This window comes from Heterodontus francisci, chromosome 11 (assembly GCF_036365525.1).
Source record: "Heterodontus francisci isolate sHetFra1 chromosome 11, sHetFra1.hap1, whole genome shotgun sequence".
Taxonomy (NCBI): Eukaryota; Metazoa; Chordata; class Chondrichthyes; order Heterodontiformes; family Heterodontidae; genus Heterodontus; species Heterodontus francisci.
In genome coordinates this window covers 98,158,516-98,179,335 of record NC_090381.1, presented here as the reverse complement: position 1 = coordinate 98,179,335, position 20,820 = coordinate 98,158,516, and the positions used below count along the sequence as shown (strand labels likewise).

Here is a 20,820-nt window from a genome sequence, read left to right as displayed (position 1 = left end):
TATATCTTCAGCACTTTTTCTCTCATCTTCCATGTGCTGTTTTTCTTTCTCTCTGACGGAGTACAACTTTTGATCTTCCTTCTTGATAACAACCTCTGTTTCCATATCTATCATGTGCACATTCAAGGACTCCCAGGCTCCTGAACTAGCTTTAGGTTTACCATGATCTCAACCTAGTGCATTGCTGTGACCTGTTACTTTACCACCACCTGGAGCATTACAGTTTCCTCTACTCCTGCATGCTGTCTGATATGATCGACTTTTCCACAGGCATAGCACTTTGACTGGAAATGGGTGCATTTAAATGGTTGGTGGCTACCATGGCAACAGTAGCATCTAAATTTCTGACTCTGAGTCTGTGGACTTGGCTGCTATTGCCTGGTTCCTGCTGAAATCTGGTGGACCTCCCCTGCCGGCTCAGGAAAATAACTCCCTGCAATCTGCAACTATCTCTTGCTGCCATTGCCATGCCTGTGGCCTCATCACAGGCCTCCTTCCATGTCAGCTTATTGCATTTACTAAAAAGCTTGGCCTGGATTTTACTGTTCTTTAGACCTCCAACAAACAGGTCTCTAAGTTTGACTTCTAAGTTTGCGCCACACCCCCACATTGACAAGACAGTTTCTTTAATTCAAGAATATAATCTGCAATAGACTCACTTTGCAACTGCTTCCTTCCATGGAATGCAATTCACAATGCAATTTCATTCTTAGTCATGCCATAATATGAGTTCAGAATCTCATTAATTTCAGAATAGCCCAAAGTACTGGGGTCTTGCGGGCAACATTGGTTAAACACCCTCTAAAAAGCATCTGACCTCATCATGGTGAGGACAACATTCACTTTATCCTCATCTCTTACTTTATTTACTTTCAGCCAAATTTTGATTCTTGATAAGCAAGGGGGGTGAAAGGGTATCGAGGGTAGGCAGAAATGTGGAGTTGAAGTTACAATCAGATCAGCCATGTTCTTATTGAGTGGAAGAGCAGGCTCGAAGGGCCGAGTGGCCTACTCCTGCTCCTAATTTGTATGTTTTGTATATAAATGTGTAACTTTCATAATTACATCAGTCCTCTTTGTTAAGGTTGAATTTCCCCCATTGTCCTAAAATATGTTTTCAGTGCCATTTTTTTCAATTACATACCGTACAGAGTTGTATTTGAACAGGATGCACAGACACACCCGAAGCAATCTTTCAAATTGCCCAAACTTCTTCAAAATCGATTTTGGGAGTGTCAAAAAGTATGTCACAATGTTCTTCAGACCGTAATCTCTTGAATGAAATGTAAAAAATAAATTTAATCCCATTTCGTCATCCTTTTTCTATTTGTGTATTCACCGAGCAATTCTAGCATGAGGTATTACTGTGAGCAGCCAGCCATTGTTGAACTTTATTTTACACCTCCCCAACAGTGAGGGTAGCAGAGAGGCAGCATAACGAAATGCTTAACTATTACATGTATATCACATTTGGGGCTTCTGGCTCCAATGGCACTCTGGCCACCCAGCCACGGCAGGGGATGGTGTTTCAACGTTGGCAAAATGCCAAATCCCACCATGACACCTGGAGGAACTTAAATGAATTAATAAAACTGGAATTAAAAAAGCTAGCATCAGTAATGAAACTACTGGATTGTCATAAAAACACATCAGGTTCGCTCATGTCCTTCAGGGAAGGAAATCTCCCATCCTTGTCCATTCTGGCCTACATGTGGCTCCAGATCCACAGCAATATGGTTGACTCCTAACTGCCCACTGAAATGGCCTAGCAAGCCATTCAGTTGTATCAAACTGTACAGAAGAGTTGAATAAGAATAAAACTGGATAGACCATCCAGCACTGTCCATTCGACCCTACAAAGTCCTTCTTGCTAACATCTGGGAACTTGTGCCAAAATTGGGTGAGCTGCCCCACAGACTAGTCACGCAACAGCCTGATGTAGCCATACTCGCTGAATCAGGATTCTTACAATACCTTACAATGACTCCTCCATCACCATCCCTAACTATGTCCTATCTGACCAGCAGGACAGACCCACCAGAGGTGGCAGCTCAGTGCTATACAAGAGGGAGTGGTCCTGGGAATCCTCAACATTGACTCTGGGCCCCATGATGTCTCATAGCATTGGGTCAACCATGGACAAAGAAACTTCCTGCTGATCACCACCTATCGCCCTGCCTCTGCTGATGAATCAGTACTCCTCCATGTTGACCACCACTTGGAAGAAACATTTAGGGTAGCAAAGGTGTAGAATATACTGTATGTGGGGAGTTCAATGCATATCACCAGGAGTGACTTGGTAGCGCCCACTACTGACTGAGTTGGCTGAGTTAAAAGAGTTGAAAGATGCATCTGCCATACTGGCCCTGCGACAGGTAGAGAGAGAACCTACAAGAGAGAAAAGCCTACTTGACCTCATCCTCACCAATATACTTGTCATAGATGCATCTGTCCATGATAGTATTGGTAGGAATGACCACCACATAGTCCATGTGGAGATGAAGTCCCATCTTCAGACTGAGGATGTTCTCCAAGTTATGTGGCACTACCACAGTGCTAAATGGGATAGATTGAGAACAGATTTAGCAGCTCAAAACTGAGCATCCATGAGGTTCTGTGGGCCATCAACAGCAGCAGAATTGTATTCAGCTACAATCTGTAACCTCATGGCCCAGAATAGCCCTCACTCTACCATTACCATCAAATCAGGAGATCAACCTTTCAACCCTGGTTCAATGAGGAGTGCAGGAGAGCATGCCAGGAGCAGCACCAGGCATACCTAAAAATGAGCTGTGAAACTGGTAAAGCTACAACACTGGGGCTACAAGCATGCTAAACAGTGGAAGTAACATGCTGTAAGCAGAGCTAAGCAGTCCCTCAACCAACAGATCAGATCAAAACATAAAATGCTGGAAATACTCAACAGGTGTGTCAGCATCTGTCCAGAGAGAAACCGAGTTAACATTTCAGGTCTGCAACCTTTCATCAGAACTGGGACCCACTCAAAATCTGCTGCATTTTGATTCACTCCACGTGATATCAAGAATTGGCTGAAGTCACTGGATACAGAAAAGGCTATGGACCCTGACAACATCCTGGCTGTAGTACTGCAGACTTGTGCTCCAGAACTAGCTACGCCCCTAGCCAAGCTGTTCCAGTACAGCTACAACACTGGCATCTACTTGACAATGTGGAAAATTGCTCAGGTATGTCCTGTCTACAAAAAGCAGGACAAATCCAATCTAACCAATTACCGCCCCATCAGTCTACTCTCAATCATCAGCAAAGTGATGGAAGGTGTCATTGAGCAATAACCTGCTCACTGATGCTCAGTTTGGGTTGCACAAGGCCACTCCATAGAACCATAGAAAAATTACTGCACGGCAGGAGGCCATTCAGCTCATTGTGTCCATGCCAGCCGAGGAAAAACTAGCAGTCCAATCTAATCCCACCTTCCAGCACCTGCTCCAGGTCTCGCAGGTTACAGCACATCAGGTGCATGTCCAGGTACCTCGGCTCCTGAATTCATTACAGCTTTGATCCAAATATGGACAAAAGAGCTGAACTCCAGAGGTGAGATGAGAGCGACTGCCCTTGACCGAGTGTGGCATCAAGGGAGCCCTAGTAAAATTGAAGTCAGCGGGAGTCGGGAGGAAAACTCACCACTGGTTAGAGTCATGCCTAATACAAAGGAAGATGGTTGTGGTTGTTGGAAGCCAACCATCTCCGCTCCAGGACATCACTTCAGGAGTTCCTCAGGGCCCAATATTTTATCATTGAGCTTTTCTCAAGTATCACTGACAACTTTCATTACTGATATTTTCCTCCAGTGTCTATGCTAACTACAGAATGTTTATCATTGTCATCAGCTAACATTTAACTGGTAACACAACAACAGTGACTTATTAAGCAATAGTATTAACACCGGGAGTTCTTACATGTTATATTTTGAAAGAGTAAACATAATGTTGTGAACACAAATCTTGGCCTTAGGAGAAATTAATGTAAAATGAAGGGAATTAAATTCTTCGCCTAGAGTATATTGACTAAAATGTGAAGCCTCGGTAAAGCCTCACAGTAGAAGATGCGAATTACATACCAGACATAGAGGGGAACTAGGAGCTAATAAGAGTAAGGAAATTAGGATTTCTAAAAGATACTCATAAGATGCCGCACAAAAGGTTAATATGCAAGATAAGGGCTCATGGAGTTGGGGGTAATATATTAGCATGGCTAGAGGATTGGTTAATGGGCAGAAAGCAAAGAGTTGGGATAAATGGGACATTATCAAGTTGGCAGGCTGCAACTAGTGGAGTGCCACAAGGATTGGTGCTGGGGCCTCAGCTATTTGCAATCTATATCAATGACTTAGACCAAGAGACAGAGTATATTGTATCTTAAATTTGCTGACGATACAAAGCTAAGTGGAAATGCAAGCTGTGAGCAAGACACTAAGATTTAGGTTCGGGATTCACAGATATCCGAAGAAGTGGGGTCAAGATCATAACAGGATTTTGGAATAGTTTATTAAATTTATTAAGAAGCAACAGTTTAGATATACTTCTGTCTATTTAGCGTATGCATTATATGACGCGACAGATGATTATGCAGCCAATCTCTGCAGCTGCATAATCTTCTTTCTCTCTCTCTCTCTCCCTCTATCTTTTCACCTCCTCCAGCTAGCCAAGGTGTCAGGAGGCTCTTTATCTTCTGCCGAATAGGGACTGCTATTCTCTGCTCCTCTGAGCATCTGTTGATGTACCTTATTTTTGGGGGCTAATAGTTCACCCTAAGTTCATCACATGCTCGAACCCTTCTATTTACAATCACGTGGTGTGGTATAGGTGGTTCCCACTGTTCAACTCCCCACCTGACTGCAGTGTATTTTTTATTAGCATTTGACCCCTTGGTGTTTTCTTTTTTAAATAAACAGACAGTGACAGGTTTTCTTGTAGATATTTAAAAGACCACAATTGTTGACAACGCGATCGGTAGGTGGCGCTGTTTTGGCACATGCGCAAATCCAGCATGTGCCATGAAAACGTCACAGATTGCGACTGTAGCAGCTGCCAGGACTAAAGATGGCACTGCTCAAAGAATCAGAGATGAAACCTAACAAACACGTGGCAGAATACAATGGCCGGAGTGAGAGAGTGGAGCGGGCCGGGGAGAGCAGCGCGGGGGGGCGGGGAGAGCAGCGGTAGCGGTGCCGGGGGGGGGGGGGAAGGAAGAGAGAACGTGGGGGGTGAGCGAACGTGGGGGGAGGGAGGGGGGGGGAGGGAGAGAGAGCAGCGGAACGGAAGAGGAGTGCCTTTTTCTGTGCATGCGCCATAAACACAACAGCAAAAGACTTACTGGCCAGTCCCTGGACCCGGTGACACCAAGGTCTTCGCACGCTCACTCCCCGCGGCTCTCTACGGCCTCTCGCTTCCGGCCCTCTCCATTCAGCCGTTCCCTCCAGCTGCGGATGCCCAATCCAGTTGCTTTCTCCCCTACCCAGTTGCTTTCTCTACTTCTCCACAGTACTTCAGGCATTGCAACTGTCTGGTCCCTGCATTTTGCATGCTCCCTCTCCCCGCTCTCCCCACCTCTACCCCCCCTACCTCCACCGCTCCACCATAGTTGAATATCTGAAGTGCAGTTGCAAAGTCGGGGAAATAGCATGCAAAACAAAACCTCAACAATTCTGGGTTTAATTATTGAAGAGTTTTATTAAGTTCATTAAGTATCCGAGGAACTGCTGTGCATGGATACATGAGTGTTGTGTCCAGCATTCCCGTTAGACAGACAGGCTGAGTCTCTGCTATGCACAGCTAAAGAGATTGTTCCTGGAGAGCCTTGTGGTGAATGAACGCTTGGCTCTCTATTCCACTACTGTATTGTCCATGTGAAGAAGGCAAAGTCACAAGAGTCTGAGCTCAGTCTATTCTTGGTGAATGTTCCCCCAAGCGCATCCCAATTCATCCATAAATGCAATGTTCCTTTCCACATCGTGATGAGCTCCGCAGCATGATCCAGTTGCCTTCGTTGCTTGAATGCTGACCGTAAGTCTCGAGGATTGTTTTCTCGACGGCATGTTTTACATGAAAAGAAGAAAAGCAAATCAGAGTCAGAGCTTGCCTCCCTCCATCCACTGAAATTACTGTTGCGCACACCTTTTTAAGTTCTGCAGTGAAGGCACCAATTGATAACGTCGCCAATGAAGCACTTATTGCCCACCTCAGATGCAGGAATCATCACATCCTTGCGTCATCTCCTGCACTGCCTCCTTTGCTGGAATGTCGTCCTTCAGTGTCAAGGATTGCTTTCTCAAGGGCACATTTTACATGAAAGGAAATAATGAAAGAACATCAGTGTCAGAGCGTCCCTCCCTCCAATGAAATTACTGTTGCGCATGCTTTATGCTCTGCAGTATAGGCCAATGAATCACTTAGTACCCACATCAGCTGTAGGAGTCAGGATGATGTAACTGCCCCTATCTCGTGATGGTTCAATGCTGCTCTCAGGGAAAGCATGAATGATGTGAGGGTGCTGGAAAAAGAAGCACATTTCTTTTGGACTATGAACATAAAGCAGGCCATTTAGCCCAGCTGTTCCCTGCTAGTGGTTATGCTACCCGTGCGTCTTCCCATCCATTCCCAGTTAATCCTGCCTACTACTATCAGCATCATCTTCCATTTCTTTCACTCTTATCTACCTTTGCCTTAAAGCAACACTGAGGATGGAGAATGGTGTGGCTGCACTCCCACCTCACTAGTTGTGTACGCAGCAAGAGCATTCACATTTGTGCTACCACTGGACACGGCATGCTTGTTTCTTTTAGTGCTCAGTCTCTACTTGCTGAATGTTCCCCAAGTGCTTGACCCCTTTGGACGCCTTCTCTGCTTGACAGGCAGCAGCTGGCAATTGCGGAGTCTCACAAGGCTCTGCATGGTTGTTTCAAGGGCGGATGGGGAAACATGTGGCTGTGTGTCCATGTGCACTGCTTGGATGGGTGCAGGAACAGGTGACTGTGTAACTGAACAGCAAGGAGAGGGTACCGCAGGTGGGGGAAGTGGAGCTTTGAACAGGCAGGCGTATGTATGGTCCATCAGATCATTAGGCCAGGGGGTGAAACGCTCAGGATCCATGGATTGTGGCACGCGACTGATGTCCAGCGCATGGCCACCTCCATCCGAAGGTGCTTCCGGGCAATTGTTGGGCAAATTAATTGGCTCCATCTCATCAGCCAGTCCTTGTGTTTATGGCGCATGCACAGAAAAAGGCACTCCCCTTCCGCTCCGCTGCTCCCCCTGCCCCCCTCCCTCCCGACCTCCCTTCCCTTCCCTTCCCTCCCTTCCCCCCTCCTTCCCTCTCTTGAAATGTTTTCAGACCAACTTAACAACAGGGACTGGAGCACATGCATTGCCCCAGACAATGTAAATATTTTCAGAGCAACTTACCTTGGAACAATCTCCTCTGTCTAATAAAAAATGAAGCAAATGTCCAAAATGACTAAATAATTGAGATAAAATGCCCGACGAAACCTCTCCTCCTTCCATTTTCAAAAACTCGCGCCGAAGCTTTCGGAAGATTGACGCACATGCGCACACGGTCTCAGGCCCTCTGCGCATGCACTGCGGTCCGGATTGCCAGGACCAGTTTGCGCAAGCGCAAAGGCCAACCTGGCGTGTTCCCCGAGGAACATGACGTTCGCGATGATGTAATCTGTGCATGCGCAAACTGGTCCTGGCAATCCGGACCGCAGCGCATGCGCAGAGGGCCTGAGACCGTGTGCGCATGTGCGCACCGCGGCGCATCCTGATGACGTAGCGTTGTCATCAATCACTTTGTATTTAAAAACAGAAAATCAATTGTTTATTCAATACACCTTATCCCGAAATTGTTGCAACCTCATCCACTTATGCATTCACTTGCACGCACACACACCTACACATGTACACACACAAGAAGAGACAGAGAAGAGAAAAAATAAGGTGACTTTTAGTGTGGGGGAAGTCATGATAAACCTGTTGCATTCTCTTGGAAATCAAGTCCTTGTTGGGTGCAGGCCTCTCTCTCTCTCTCTCTCTCTCTCTCTCTCTCTCTCTCTCTCAATACAAAGAGGCTGCAAAACGATTACAGACAGGTTAAGTGTGTGGGCAACAAGGTGGTAGACAGAATATAATGTGGGCAAGTGTGAAGTTATTCACTTTGGTAGTAAGAATAGAAAAGCAAAATATTTTTAAACGGCATGAAACTTGTAAATGTTGATGTTCAGAGGGACTTGGGTGTACTTGTACAAGGAATGCAGAAAGTTAGCATGCAGGTGCAGCAAGCCATTAGGAAGGCAAATGGCATGTTGGTTTTTATTGCAAGGAGGTTGGAGTACAAGAATAAAGAGGTTGTGCTACAATTGTACAGGGCTTTGGTGAGACCACACCTGGAGAAGTGTGTGCAGTTTTGGTCTCCATATTTAATTAAGGATATACTTGCATTGGAGGTGGTACAGCAAAGGTTCACTAGATTGGTCCTATGATGAGAAGCTGAATAAATTGGGTCGATATTCTCTGAAGTTTAGAAGAATGAAAGGTGATCTCATTGACAAATGCAAGATTCTGAAGTTGTTTGACAGGGTAGACACGGAGAGGTTGTTTTTCCTGGCTGGGGAATCTAGAACACAGGGGCACAGTCTCAAGATCAGGAGCCAATCATTTTAGGATTGAGAAGAGGAGAAATTTCTATACTCACAGGGTTGTGAATCTTTGGAATTCTCTACAACAGAGGGTTGTGGATGCTTCACCGGTGAATATATTTAAGGCTGAAATCGACAGATTTTTTGGTCTCTCAGGGAATCAAGGGATATGGGGAATGGGTGGGAAAGTGGAGTTGAATCCTAAGATCAGCCATGATCATACTGAATGGTGGAGCAGACTCAATGGGACTTATGGTCTACTCCTACTCCTATTTCTTATGTTTTTTTTGTTATTATGTCTCTACTTCTTTGGCTCAATATCAATTCCTTTCTGATGACATTCCTGTGAAGTTGATTGGAATGCCTTACTACATTAAAGGCGCTATATAAATGCAAGTTAATTTTGTCTGGACAGTGCCTTTCATGTGGAAAAAGTCCAAATGTGCTTCACAGGTCTGATGCAGGTTATGAGCAGTAGCAGGGTTTAGAAGAAATGGTCAAGAGAAAGTTTTTCAGCAGGCTAAATAAAACAGGAAGATAAGTATCCAATTTCAGGAAGTGCCAGGCAAATCGGGCTGAGGCAGCTCTTGTCTACCTCAACATGCAGAACCTCGAACATATCCTGACCAAATTTATTTCAATATGATCTTTCCCCTGTTGTATATCTAAAATGATTTACTACTCTATTTCTATTCTGCCCTTCCAGCAATAATATATTTAAGTATAAAACAAAAACCTGCAAATCATGGAAATCTGATACAAAACAGTAAACACTAGAAACATTCAGCAGGTCAGAGCAGACATGTTGATGTTTTCAGGTTCTGATGAAGGGTCTTGATTCAGGGTCGTACCTAAAATGTTAATGTTCTTCTCTATTGGCACAATGTCAAGGAATTGTCTGACAAGATACTATTAATTGATACTCAGCTTGAGGCCTTCTAACTGTTGCTGCCTAGATGTTGGATGTCACTTACCCTCTGATTTAAATTTAAAGTCCAATGCTGATTAAGGCAGTTTGTGGACCCTCTGGATGAGATGCTTTCATAATTGATAATGTCATCAATTCCCAACTCGTATTTAAAAATTAATTTCTGAGGTAAAACTTGTGCTGGTCGATAAGATGTTGGTGTTGGGAAATGGAGCACCTTTCTGTTTTAAAGTATCCCAGTGCCAAAGTCAAACATTCCCAAGTCAGGTACAGCTTGGTTGTCTGTCAAGTAAAGATCCCTTTATTCTTGCTCCCAACATTTGTAGGTGAAATTCTTCTTTGTGCAACAGATTTTTAACATTTTGCAGTCAAGGAAGCTGCCCTGACAAATTATGCACGTTTATTCAAACATAGATTGCTTACCACACGTGGCTGTGGAATTAATCAGAGTAGTTTTATAGAGTTACTGACCTTCCCAAAGTCCACGGTGCAATCAGTGGCATCTACCATTGCTTTGCTACAGAAATATCCTTCAACTTCCTCAACAGGAAGGGCTTTTTTTAATTTACTCTTAGGATTTGGGTGTCACCAGAATGGCCGGTGTTTAGTGACCGTCCCTGTTTTCCCTTGAGTAGGTGGTGGTGAGCTGCCTTCTTGAAATCTGCAGTCTGTATGGTGAAGGTGTTTCTACAGTACTAGTAATGGGGAGTTCCAAGACATTTTGCTTTTATATTACTGTAGAAAACTCCTTTGCTGTTCTTCGAAATAGTGCCATGGGATGTCTTGTGTCCACCTGAGAGGGCAGACAGGGCTTTGGTTAAATATCACATCTGAAATAAGCAACTCCCAACAGTGGAAGTCTAGATTTTGTCCTGAAGTGGAACTTGAACCCAAAAACTTCAGATTGGTGAGGTGATAGTGCTACCACTGAGCCACAGTTAGCAATCACGTGACCAAACATACTGTTACTGAATGTTATTGTTACGTTTTCTGCTTTTTAAAGAGCAGTCCCACTCAAATAATTAACTTGTGTTAAGGCCAAGTGAGGAGGGAGACACAGTTGCCCCTCTTGCCCTTCCTCTTATTTGACCACAACAGGGTTTATTCCTTTTAAACAGTGGTTGTGCTTACCACCTCTGGGAGAGTTTTATCTTTTACCATTACGTGATTGTGAAAGAACCAATCAGACAGGTTTTCTTGAGTTTAAACAGGAAAGAGGTACGTTTATTATACTTAACAATCTAACACTGATTTAAAAGTAAGCAAAAATACGCTACACATTCATGCACACATTCACACGAGAATCACACACACACAAATAGATTACACTGGGATAAATAGATTTGGTGGTTGGATTAGTGTCCAGAATAAATGGAACTTAAAAACACAGTCTGTGAAGTGGATGATCTGGTAGTCTTCTGGTTGACCCAGTATTCTTGAAGTCCTTAGCTGGTCAAAGTGCACTTTGTGGTTGGTCTGCTTTGCACAGGGTTTTCTTGAAGGCAGACTGGTAGTTGGCTCTCTTCCCTTGGTCTCTGGCTGTAGCAGTCTGGAGGCTTAGATAGTTTTCAAACTTGATGTTTTCTGGGGAGAGAGAGAAAGGGAGACACAGAGTCTTTTCCTGCTGCACAGTTTGAGTTACTGCTTGTCTCATGTGAGTGTAACAAAACTCCCAGTTTTTTCAGAGATGGACAGTCAAATGGTTCTCTCAATCCCCTTTGTTTATAATATGGTCCAAAGTCGAAAACTCAAAAGCTCTCTCAGGTGGTGTTGTCAGTGTTCTCCTCCTGGAGGGACATCTCCACTTGTGAATGCCTCAAGATGGCTTTGAATGTCCCGCTAATGAGGATGATCTGGATAATCTACTCAGTTCGCCAAAACATTGTTCTGGCTGGGCTTCGTGTTAGACTTCTGGCTCCAGTTGGGGCCTTATGTGCAAAGGTGTTTCAAATGCAAATTGCAGTGGCCCACTTGGTTGACAGTTTTTTTTAAAAGTTAACTAAGATTTTCTCCATTTAAAAGTTTAATGTAAGTTTCCAACTGATGAATTAATATTTCTCATTTGGCATATAGGGTTTCCTTGACACTTGCATGGTGTATGGTCTGAGAGATATCATAAAGACCTATATAAATAAAAGTTCTTCCTTTTCCTTTTGCGCTGGTTGCAAGATTAGTAATCAGCCTCACATTGTACACATTCCTTAAACTACCTCCAATCATGTGAAGAATTTTGGCCGAGATCAGAAACTTGCTATGATTTGGCAATTCTGACTACAGCACGCCACTGCACTAATGACAGTAAATCAGATGGTGCTCTGAGAAATGTCAAAAGCTAGTCAGGCAGCTTACAGAAAGAGTATTGCATGTGGTTTACTTTTTTCTCATTTTCTGAGAAAAAGTGAGGTTTGTTTACAACTGTGGCTCGTACTGTCTGTAAAAGAAAGTAACTGTGCTAATTTAACGTGGTGAATGCATTGGGAACAGAGAAAAAAAATAGTTGTGAAACTCTTGTCAAATTAATGAAAAAAATCGAAATGTTAAATCAAAGAAAAAAACATTAGAAGGGAGCATTTGATGGAAAAAGTATTGTTGAAATGCTAGATTTCTCTGCTTCCATACCACATATGTAATCTACCACTTTTCCCAAAATTAATAGACTTTCAACCCTTGAATAACTTCTCCCTCCTACACACACACGCACGTCAGAGAGAGGGGACATTTTTGTTTCCTATTTGTACTGAAATCCTGTTGCATGTACAAACATTTTAGGATTTGTTAATACAAATTATGAAAAAGGAATCTTCCGTCAATGATATTACCAGCAGGCATCCATTTGTGTTTAAATGAAACTTGTTTGTTAGTTTTATTTTTGTTAAGTGTCTACAACTAAACTGCACTCATGATGATTAAATATCAGGCTGAATTTTGCGGCAAGGACCGATGTCCCACCACCGGAACCATTGCCACTTGGGTGGGGCGTGGGTTGGGAATCAGTATTCTGTGGCAGCCAGCCAGTTAATTGACGGGAGGTTACCACCCCCTGCTCGAGGGCAATTGGAGATGGGCAATAAATGCTGGCCTAGCCAGCGACACTTCCATCCCATCAACGAATTTGAAAAATAGGTGGAGGAGGCAGCCAGTAAGGCGACGGTGGCAGTGTGAGGTCACGTTGCCAGAAGTGTTGCCAGTGTATTTAAAGGCTGGGCAGCACTCATTGAAATCGATTCAACCATAAAGAAGCCTGAGTGGAAGATCTGAGAAAGAAGGCCTGTCAAAGAATGGCAGAGGGAGGATCTGAGTGGCCCCACGGTTGAGCAATGCCTCCCTGCAGGTTCTCCTCCAGGCTGCTTTGACAAGGCAGAAGGTCCTCTTCCCCCAGGACGGGAGGAGGAGACCTGCCCACCAGACCAAACAGGCCTGGATGGAGATCGCAGAGGAGGTCAGCAGCCATAAGGTCGTCCCTTGAACCTGGCTGGAGTGCTGCAAGTGGGTTAATGACCTCATGCGATCCGCCAAGGTGATTGTGCACATTGCTTTCCTTTGTGGCTGCAGCTTTCTCCCTCTCTGATGCTCCTCCTCACTGGAGAACCCAAAGCCTGAGTAAATGAGGCCCATGGTAGGTAGGTACACTCAGTCTGCAGGGCCTCTCACCCCATTGCTTTATGCACACAATTGCCAGCTCCGATTTGGCACTCTGGCGGTATGCCCCCACAGTTCTGGCCACTTTTCCCATTCTCCTGACTGACCGTGCCAATGCTTGTGCTGTTCCTCCCTCCCTGTCAAGCCACATTAGCATTCATGATGGCTGCCGTCTGGAGCCAGACCTGATCTCCCGCTAGCTCACTGCCTCCTTATACCTGATGAGGCTCTGAAACCCCCGCTTGGAAAAATCTGAAAACCCCAGTAAAATTAAGTTAATTGGCTGTTTAACGGACTTAATTACCTTCCCGCCACGTGTGAGCATGAGGTCCTCCCACCATGCTGGCTGCCCTTTGGAATATCCCATTGTGACGTAAAGACATCAGGTTTCCGTCCCAACGCCTTCCGTCCCGATATTCCAATCCTTCCCACCTCCCAGCCTGACCCTATTGAGCCTGAAAAATTAGGCCCATCCTTTGACAGGATGTTCTTCTGAGTTAAGCAGGCAAATATATCTAGTGGGTTTGTATATTGTTTGGCTGGCTTTACCATAGTAAACATTCTTACAAAATACCTTTACTGCATTTGCATCTGGCAAAGAGTGCCTGATTCAGCCACTGATATGATTTTTTTTGTGTGTTTCAATCAATTGCAAATTAACCAAGTCCATTGGAAAAAATGTTGAAATGTTAGATTCCTCTGCCCACCTTTATGTGTAGACCTGTGGTTTGCTTGTGAGCTGGAGATGGGGGTGGAGGGGTGGCATTGTGATTTCATACTGTCAGCAACAACAACATGCAAGTATATAGTGCTACTGGCATGGGAAAACTTTCTAAGGTGTTTCATGGGAACCTAATCAGACAAAAATTGGCAAAGAGCCAAAGAAGGAGATATTAGGAGATTGCCAGCCAAAAATCTAGACACAGTTTTGAAGAGGGATTTAAAGAAGGAGGCAGGTGGAGAGATGGAGAGGTTTAGGATAGGATTGCCAGGGCTTAGGGGCTGTACCTTCAGCCATATAGGCCCCAAAAGCGGAGGAGAAGGGACTGGGGATGCACAAGAGCCCAGAGCTGGAGGAATACAAAGATATGCAGGGGCGAGGCCATGGAGGGATCTGAACACGAAGATGAGAATTTTTTAATTGGGGTGTTGATGGACTAGGAGCCATTGTCGGTCAGCAAGCACTAGAGTGATGGGTAAATGGGACTTGGTGTGGGATAGGATATGAGCAGCAGGGTTTTGGATCAGCTCAAGTTTACAGAGGATGGGAAATGGAGGCCGGCCAGGAGAGCGTTGAAATAGTTGAGTCAGGAGGTAACAAACGATGAATGAGGGTTTCAGCAGATCAGCTGAGGCAGGGGCACAGACATGTGATGTTACGGAGATTGTCTTTGCGATGGAGATGATGAGGGGTCAGAAGCTCAGCTGAGTCAAATAAGTCACTGAAATTGTGAATAGCCCGAGACAGTGTCCAGAAAGGGGGATGGAATGGATGGCAAGGAAATGGAATTTGAGGTGTCGTCAAAGACAATGGCTTCCCAATGTTTTAATTGGAAGAAATTCAGGTTCGTCCAAGATTGGGGCAGTGGAAGGGTCAAGAGAGATGGCAGTTTGGTTGGCATAAGCACACATGTGGAACCTGACATCATATCTCTGATAATGTCACTGATGGGCAAACAGATATATATACTGTTAGACAACACCAAAGTATCTCAAAAGTATTAAGTATTACACAATATTACATATTCTATAGAATTTACAGCACAGAAACAGGCCATTTGGCTCAAAATTCTATTTACTTCATCCCATCTTAACAATATATCCTTCTATTTCTTGCCCTCTCATGTATTTATCTAGCTCTTAATTCTATAGGTATATCTAAAAGTTATTAAAAAAACTCCCACACTCAATAGGGAAGATTTTTGGTTTAGGTTATGTCCTGAGAACTCGCACAAATTGGGCAAAATGTGTAATAAAAATGTGCAAAGAGCAAATCGAGGTTGATTTTTATATATGATTTACATTTGTAATGAGACTTGGGTTGGGTCGTGGAAGTTTTTGATCGAAACTAGTAATAGTTTCATTTTCCTTGGCAATGAAAGTGGAGACATCCAGCATGTAATTGCCAAACATTACTGTGTAAAAATAATCAAATCACATCTCAATCTTATCAGTTATGAAACAGCCCCAGTTTTTGAAGTACTTCCTTGTTTGTGTATTTCCTCATACCAGGCAACATCTTGCAAAACCTGTGCTGTAACCTTTATGTTGCCTCAACATCATTCCTATAGTGCAGAATAAAAAATTGTGCACAAATACTCCAACTGTGGTTTACTCAGGTTTTATATAGATTCACCATTACATCTTCTATTCTATTCCTTTTGCCACAAACCAAGTATACCATTAATATTTAATGGTTTGCTTTTGATATCTTGTCATCCTGAGCCCCACCCCCAAGTCCCTCTGCTTTTCTATATTTACCTATTTTCTCCCATTCAAAGTATAGTCATTAATTTTCTTTAACTAAATATGCCAACTCACCCTTCGTGCCACTTTTTTTGCCAATTCCACCTGCTTATCAATATTCCTTTGCAGCTTCCTTTTGGTCTCCGAGTTATTTACTATGTCCCCATTTTAGTATTGTCCACACATTTGGACAATTGCCTCTAACCATGTAGCCAATTCATTGATATATATAATGAATAGCAATGTTGTAGAACAGTACCTTGTTACACCCTGCTACACAATTCTAACCACTCTGAGAATCTGCCCTTAACTCTTGCTTTCTCTTTCCTCTTTTCCTATCAGTTTTTGTCCAATTTACTACCTGCCCTCCGCCTTAATCTTCAATTGTCTCCAGTGCAGAACCTTGTCACAAGCTTTCTCTCCACATCCACAGCATTTCTCCTATCAACTACACCTGTCACCTCCTCAAAAGAACAATATAAAAGAACAATTCTTTTTTGGAGTAATTAAAAAGGGAATGACTACAATCTTTACATTCATACAATGATAGATGGATACTGCACAGAAAAGACCAATCAGCTCATCGTGCCTGTGCTGGCTCTTTGAAAGAGCTAACCAATCAGTCCCATTCCTCTGCCCATTTCCCAGACCCCTGGAAATTTTTCACCTTCAAGCGTTCATCCAATTCCCTTTTGAAAATTATTATTGAATCTGCTTCCAAGCAGCATATTTCAAATCATAACAACCTGCTTCATAAAAAAAAAAACTCATTTCACTTTGGTTCTTTTGCCAATCTGTGTCCTCTGGTTACTGACTCTTCTGCCACTGGAAACAATTTCTCCTTATTTACTCTATCAAAACCTTCCAGGATTTTAAACACCTCTACTAAATCTCCCCATAAGGTTCTTTATTTTTATTTATTTAGAGATACAGCACTGAAACAGGCCCTTCAGCCCACCGAGTCTGTGCCGACCATCAACCACCCATTTATATTAATCTTCCACTAATTCTATATTCCTACCACATCCCCACCTGTCCCTATATTTCCCTACCACCTACCTATACTAGGGGCAATTTATAGGGGCCAATTTACCTATCAACCTGCAAGTCTTTGGCATGTGGGAGGAAACCGGAGCACCCGGAGGAAACCCACGCAGACACAGGGAGAACTTGCAAACTCCACACAGGCAGTATCCAGAATTGAACCCAGGTCACTGGAGCTGTGAGGCTGCGGTGCTAACCACTGCGCCACTGTGCCACCCTTTCTGTTCTAAGGAGAGTAACCCCAGCTTCACTTGTCTCTCCAAGTAAGTGAAGTCCCTCATCCTTGGTCTTCTTTGGGCCTCCTTATCTCGAGAGACAATGGATATGCGCCTGGAGGTGGTCAGTGGTTTGTGAAGCAGCGCCTGGAGTGGCTATAAAGGCCAATTCTGGAGTGACAGGCTCTTCCACAGGTGCTGCAGAGAAATTTGTTTGTCGGGGCTGTTGCACAGTTGGCTCTCCCCTTGCGCCTCTGTCTTTTTTCCTGCCAACTACTAAGTCTCTTCGACTCGCCACAATTTAGCCCTGTCTTTATGGCTGCCCGCCAGCTCTGGCGAATGCTGGCAACTGACTCCCACGACTTGTGATCAATGTCACACGATTTCATGTCGCGTTTGCAGACGTCTTTATAGCGGAGACATGGACGGCCGGTGGGTCTGATACCAGTGGCGAGCTCGCTGTACAATGTGTCTTTGGGGATCCTGCCATCTTCCATGCGGCTCACATGGCCAAGCCATCTCAAACGCCGCTGACTCAGTAGTGTATATAAGCTGGGGGTGTTGGCCGCTTCAAGGACTTCTGTGTTGGAGATATAGTCCTGCCACCTGATGCCAAGTATTCTCCGAAGGCAGCGAAGATGGAATGAATTGAGACGTCGCTCTTGGCTGGCATACGTTGTCCAGGCCTCGCTGCCGTAGAGCAAGGTACTGAGGACACAGGCCTGATACACTCGGACTTTTGTGTTCCGTGTCAGTGCGCCATTTTCCCACACTCTCTTGGCCAGTCTGGACATAGCAGTGGAAGCCTTACCCATGCGCTTGTTGATTTCTGCATCTAGAGACAGGTTACTGGTGATAGTTGAGCCTAGGTAGGTGAACTCTTGAACCACTTCCAGAGCGTGGTCGCCAATATTGATGGATGGAGCATTTCTGACGTCCTGCCCCATGATGTTCGTTTTCTTGAGGCTGATGGTTAGGCCAAATTCATTGCAGGCAGACGCAAACCTGTCGATGAGACTCTGGTACCTTGGTACCATTCTAGTAAATCTCCTCTTCTACACCCTTTCTAAGATCTTGACATCCTTCCTAATATGGGGTGCCCAAAATTCGACAATACTCGAGCTGGGGCATAACCAGTGATTTATAAACCCTTAGCATAACTTCCTTGCTTTTATATTCTGTGCCTTTGTTCATAAAGCCAAGGATACTGCATTTATTTTTACAGAACTTGTCTTCCACCTTCAAAGATTTGTGAATATACATACCCAGGACACTCTTCCTGCATCCCCTAGAAAATTTTAACATTTAGTTTATATTGCCACACTTCATTTGTCTCACATATGTGTGGAATGTAATTGGCCTGCTGGTGTCTTGCATTACATATATCTATGTGCTTTGTATTTTTTCATATGTCATTTCTAAGTACTGTGGCAATTGCTGCATGTATTGTGTAACAAGGAGAGGTTATTTGTGGCATTTCCTTGTGTCATTCGTAAAGATCGGCAAATTTTGATCTGTTAATGCAAACAGAAGCTCCTCAAATGAAGAAACATTCTGGAGTATTTGGACTGAGGTTAAGGTAAGTGCTTGTAGAATAGTACGTTATTTATTTGGTCTAGCCTTGTTGTTAAGTAGGCCTGGTGATATATTTTCACAGGTATGTTTGCTATTCAGAGTCATGTGTGGAAAGCAATTTAGAAAAATGCATTATTCACAGCCATATATCAACAGGTGATTAAGAAACTCAGCATTGTGCTTGCTGAAAGGTTTCTTCTCCTGCAAAAAAGTGGTCTCTCAAATGGATAGGAGTAAAAATTGGCTGGGAGTAATAATAATCTTATTTTGTTTCCTTTTAGTTGATCACTGTCAAAGAAAGAGCATTGAGTGATGGCTGAGCCAGGTAAGAAATTTCTTAGAAATTTAACTCCAGAAAAATATTCCAGTTAGTTTGAAAAGCAGAAAAGTACCAGCTAATTTATTCTGAAACCGAAACAGAATATATTGATCATGAGTGACAACGTCTGGGGAAGGAAAAGACAGCCTGATGTTTTGAATAACTACTCTTCTTCAAAACAGATGGTTTTATAGTCTATAAATTTATTCTGTAACTGACAGATATGAAGCTCCTTTATATGTTAAAGTTAGTGGAGTAGAAATTCTTCTTTGGCTTTAGTGCAAAATGGACAGTATATGAACATAGGAGTAGGCCATTCGGCCCTTCAAGCCTGCTCCACCATTCAACAAGATCATGGCTGATCTGGTTGTGGTCTCTACTCAACTTTCCTGTCTGCCCACATAACCCTTGACTCTATCTAAAAATCTATCTAACTCAGCCTTAAATAATTTCAATGACCCAGCCTCCACTGCTTTCTGGGAAGAGAATTCCACAGACTAATGATCCTTTGAGAAAAAAAAAACTCATCTCCATCTGAAAGAGGAGACCTCTTATTCTTAAACTGTGTCCCCTAGTTGTAGTCTCCCCCACAAGAGGAAACATCCTCCCGGTATCCATTATATCAAGTCCCCTCAGGATCTTAAGATCACCTCTCATTCTTCTAAACTCCAACAGGTATAGGCCCAACCTGTTCAACCTTCATCCCCAGAATTAGTCGAGTGAACTGCAAGGGACATCTGTTATACTCCCCACCCAATATTCAATTTTCTTGAAGTGTTATGGACAGAATTGAGAGAGAACTGAAACCCAAGTTCTTTTCCCTTTACTGTCCGTAATCAGTGTGTTTTTGACAAGGACGATGTGTGTGTTTCTTAACACTTGTGTGGCCAATTTGAATAACCAGCAGCACATTTTCGTGAGTTTAAATAAAGAGAAATATTTTTATTCACACGTTCAACCTGAAAGACTAACGTCACCACACACACACTCACTCACTCACTCACTCACTCACCCTGTAGTGCTACCAAAGCTTGAATATCTTTGTTTGTTGGTGACCAGGGCTAGACACAGGTATTGAATCATACAGCACATGAGGAGGCCATTCAGCCCATCATGCCTGTGTTGGCTGTATGAAAGAGCTGTCCAATTAGCCCCACAACCCTGCTCTTTCTCCATTGCCCTGCAAACTTATCCTTTTCATCCCCCAATTATGTTCTAAGTTCAGTTTGAAAGAATGCTGTACAGTTTAATTGTTACTTTCTCCTACTTATGTTCTATAATTTTGGCTAGTCCTATTGGTTTTGAGTGTATTCAAGACAGAGGTCAATAGATTTTTGGGTACTAAGTGAATTAAGGGACATGGAGATAGTGTGGGAAGGTGGAGTTGAAGTGGAAGATTTGTTAAATGGCAGAGCTGGCTCGAACGGCCAAATAGCCTACTCCAGCTCCTATTTCTTATGTTCTTATAATCCTTACTGATTGTCCAAACAATAGAGCAGCATATTTAGCATGAAGTCTTCTAATGTTCCTAGGTCTCGTTCAGCTTCATCCTAGGTTATTGCAACAGCATTCATGTGTGTTGCCCATTTTTCCTTCATATGTGTAGTACTTTATAATTGTCTACATTAAATTTGTTTTGCCCCCTTAATATTCTGTGCAACTGATTCTGTATTTTTGCACTGCCTTCAATGATTCCCTTGCCCCATTGTAGTTAATGTACCCACGTTACAATGAGAAATCACTGGGGAATGAGGAAGGGCAAGAAGCAGCTTCCTAACAGTGGGAGGTGATTTGCCTCTTGTTTGTAACTGTAAATACAGTGGGCCCAAATTTCCTCCAGGACTCTGCTGGACTCTCAGTAACAACTGTATGAGTCCAGCAGAACCTACTGGGGGGAAAAAAAGCAGGGATCTGGTTATGCCAGGACCCTGCCAACTCAGGGCATTTGTGAGCATTGCAA

General features: G+C 43.6%; 1 protein-coding gene across 3 annotated transcripts in view; it reads left to right on the top strand.

Annotated features, from left to right (window-relative positions):
• The window catches only part of LOC137375414 (phospholipid scramblase 2-like), a 62,090-nt gene that overhangs the window by 14,294 nt on the left and 26,976 nt on the right, over positions 1-20,820 (top strand). For 2 of the 3 annotated variants that reach the window (XM_068042602.1, XM_068042600.1), the window contains exon 2: positions 18,823-18,866. In XM_068042602.1, coding sequence (XP_067898703.1) covers positions 18,854-18,866 — 13 coding nt within the window. In that variant the 5' untranslated portion in view covers positions 18,823-18,853. Of the gene's footprint in view, positions 1-18,495; positions 18,546-18,822; positions 18,867-20,820 lie in introns of those variants that run through there. The other variant, XM_068042603.1, reaches the window with a different exon arrangement.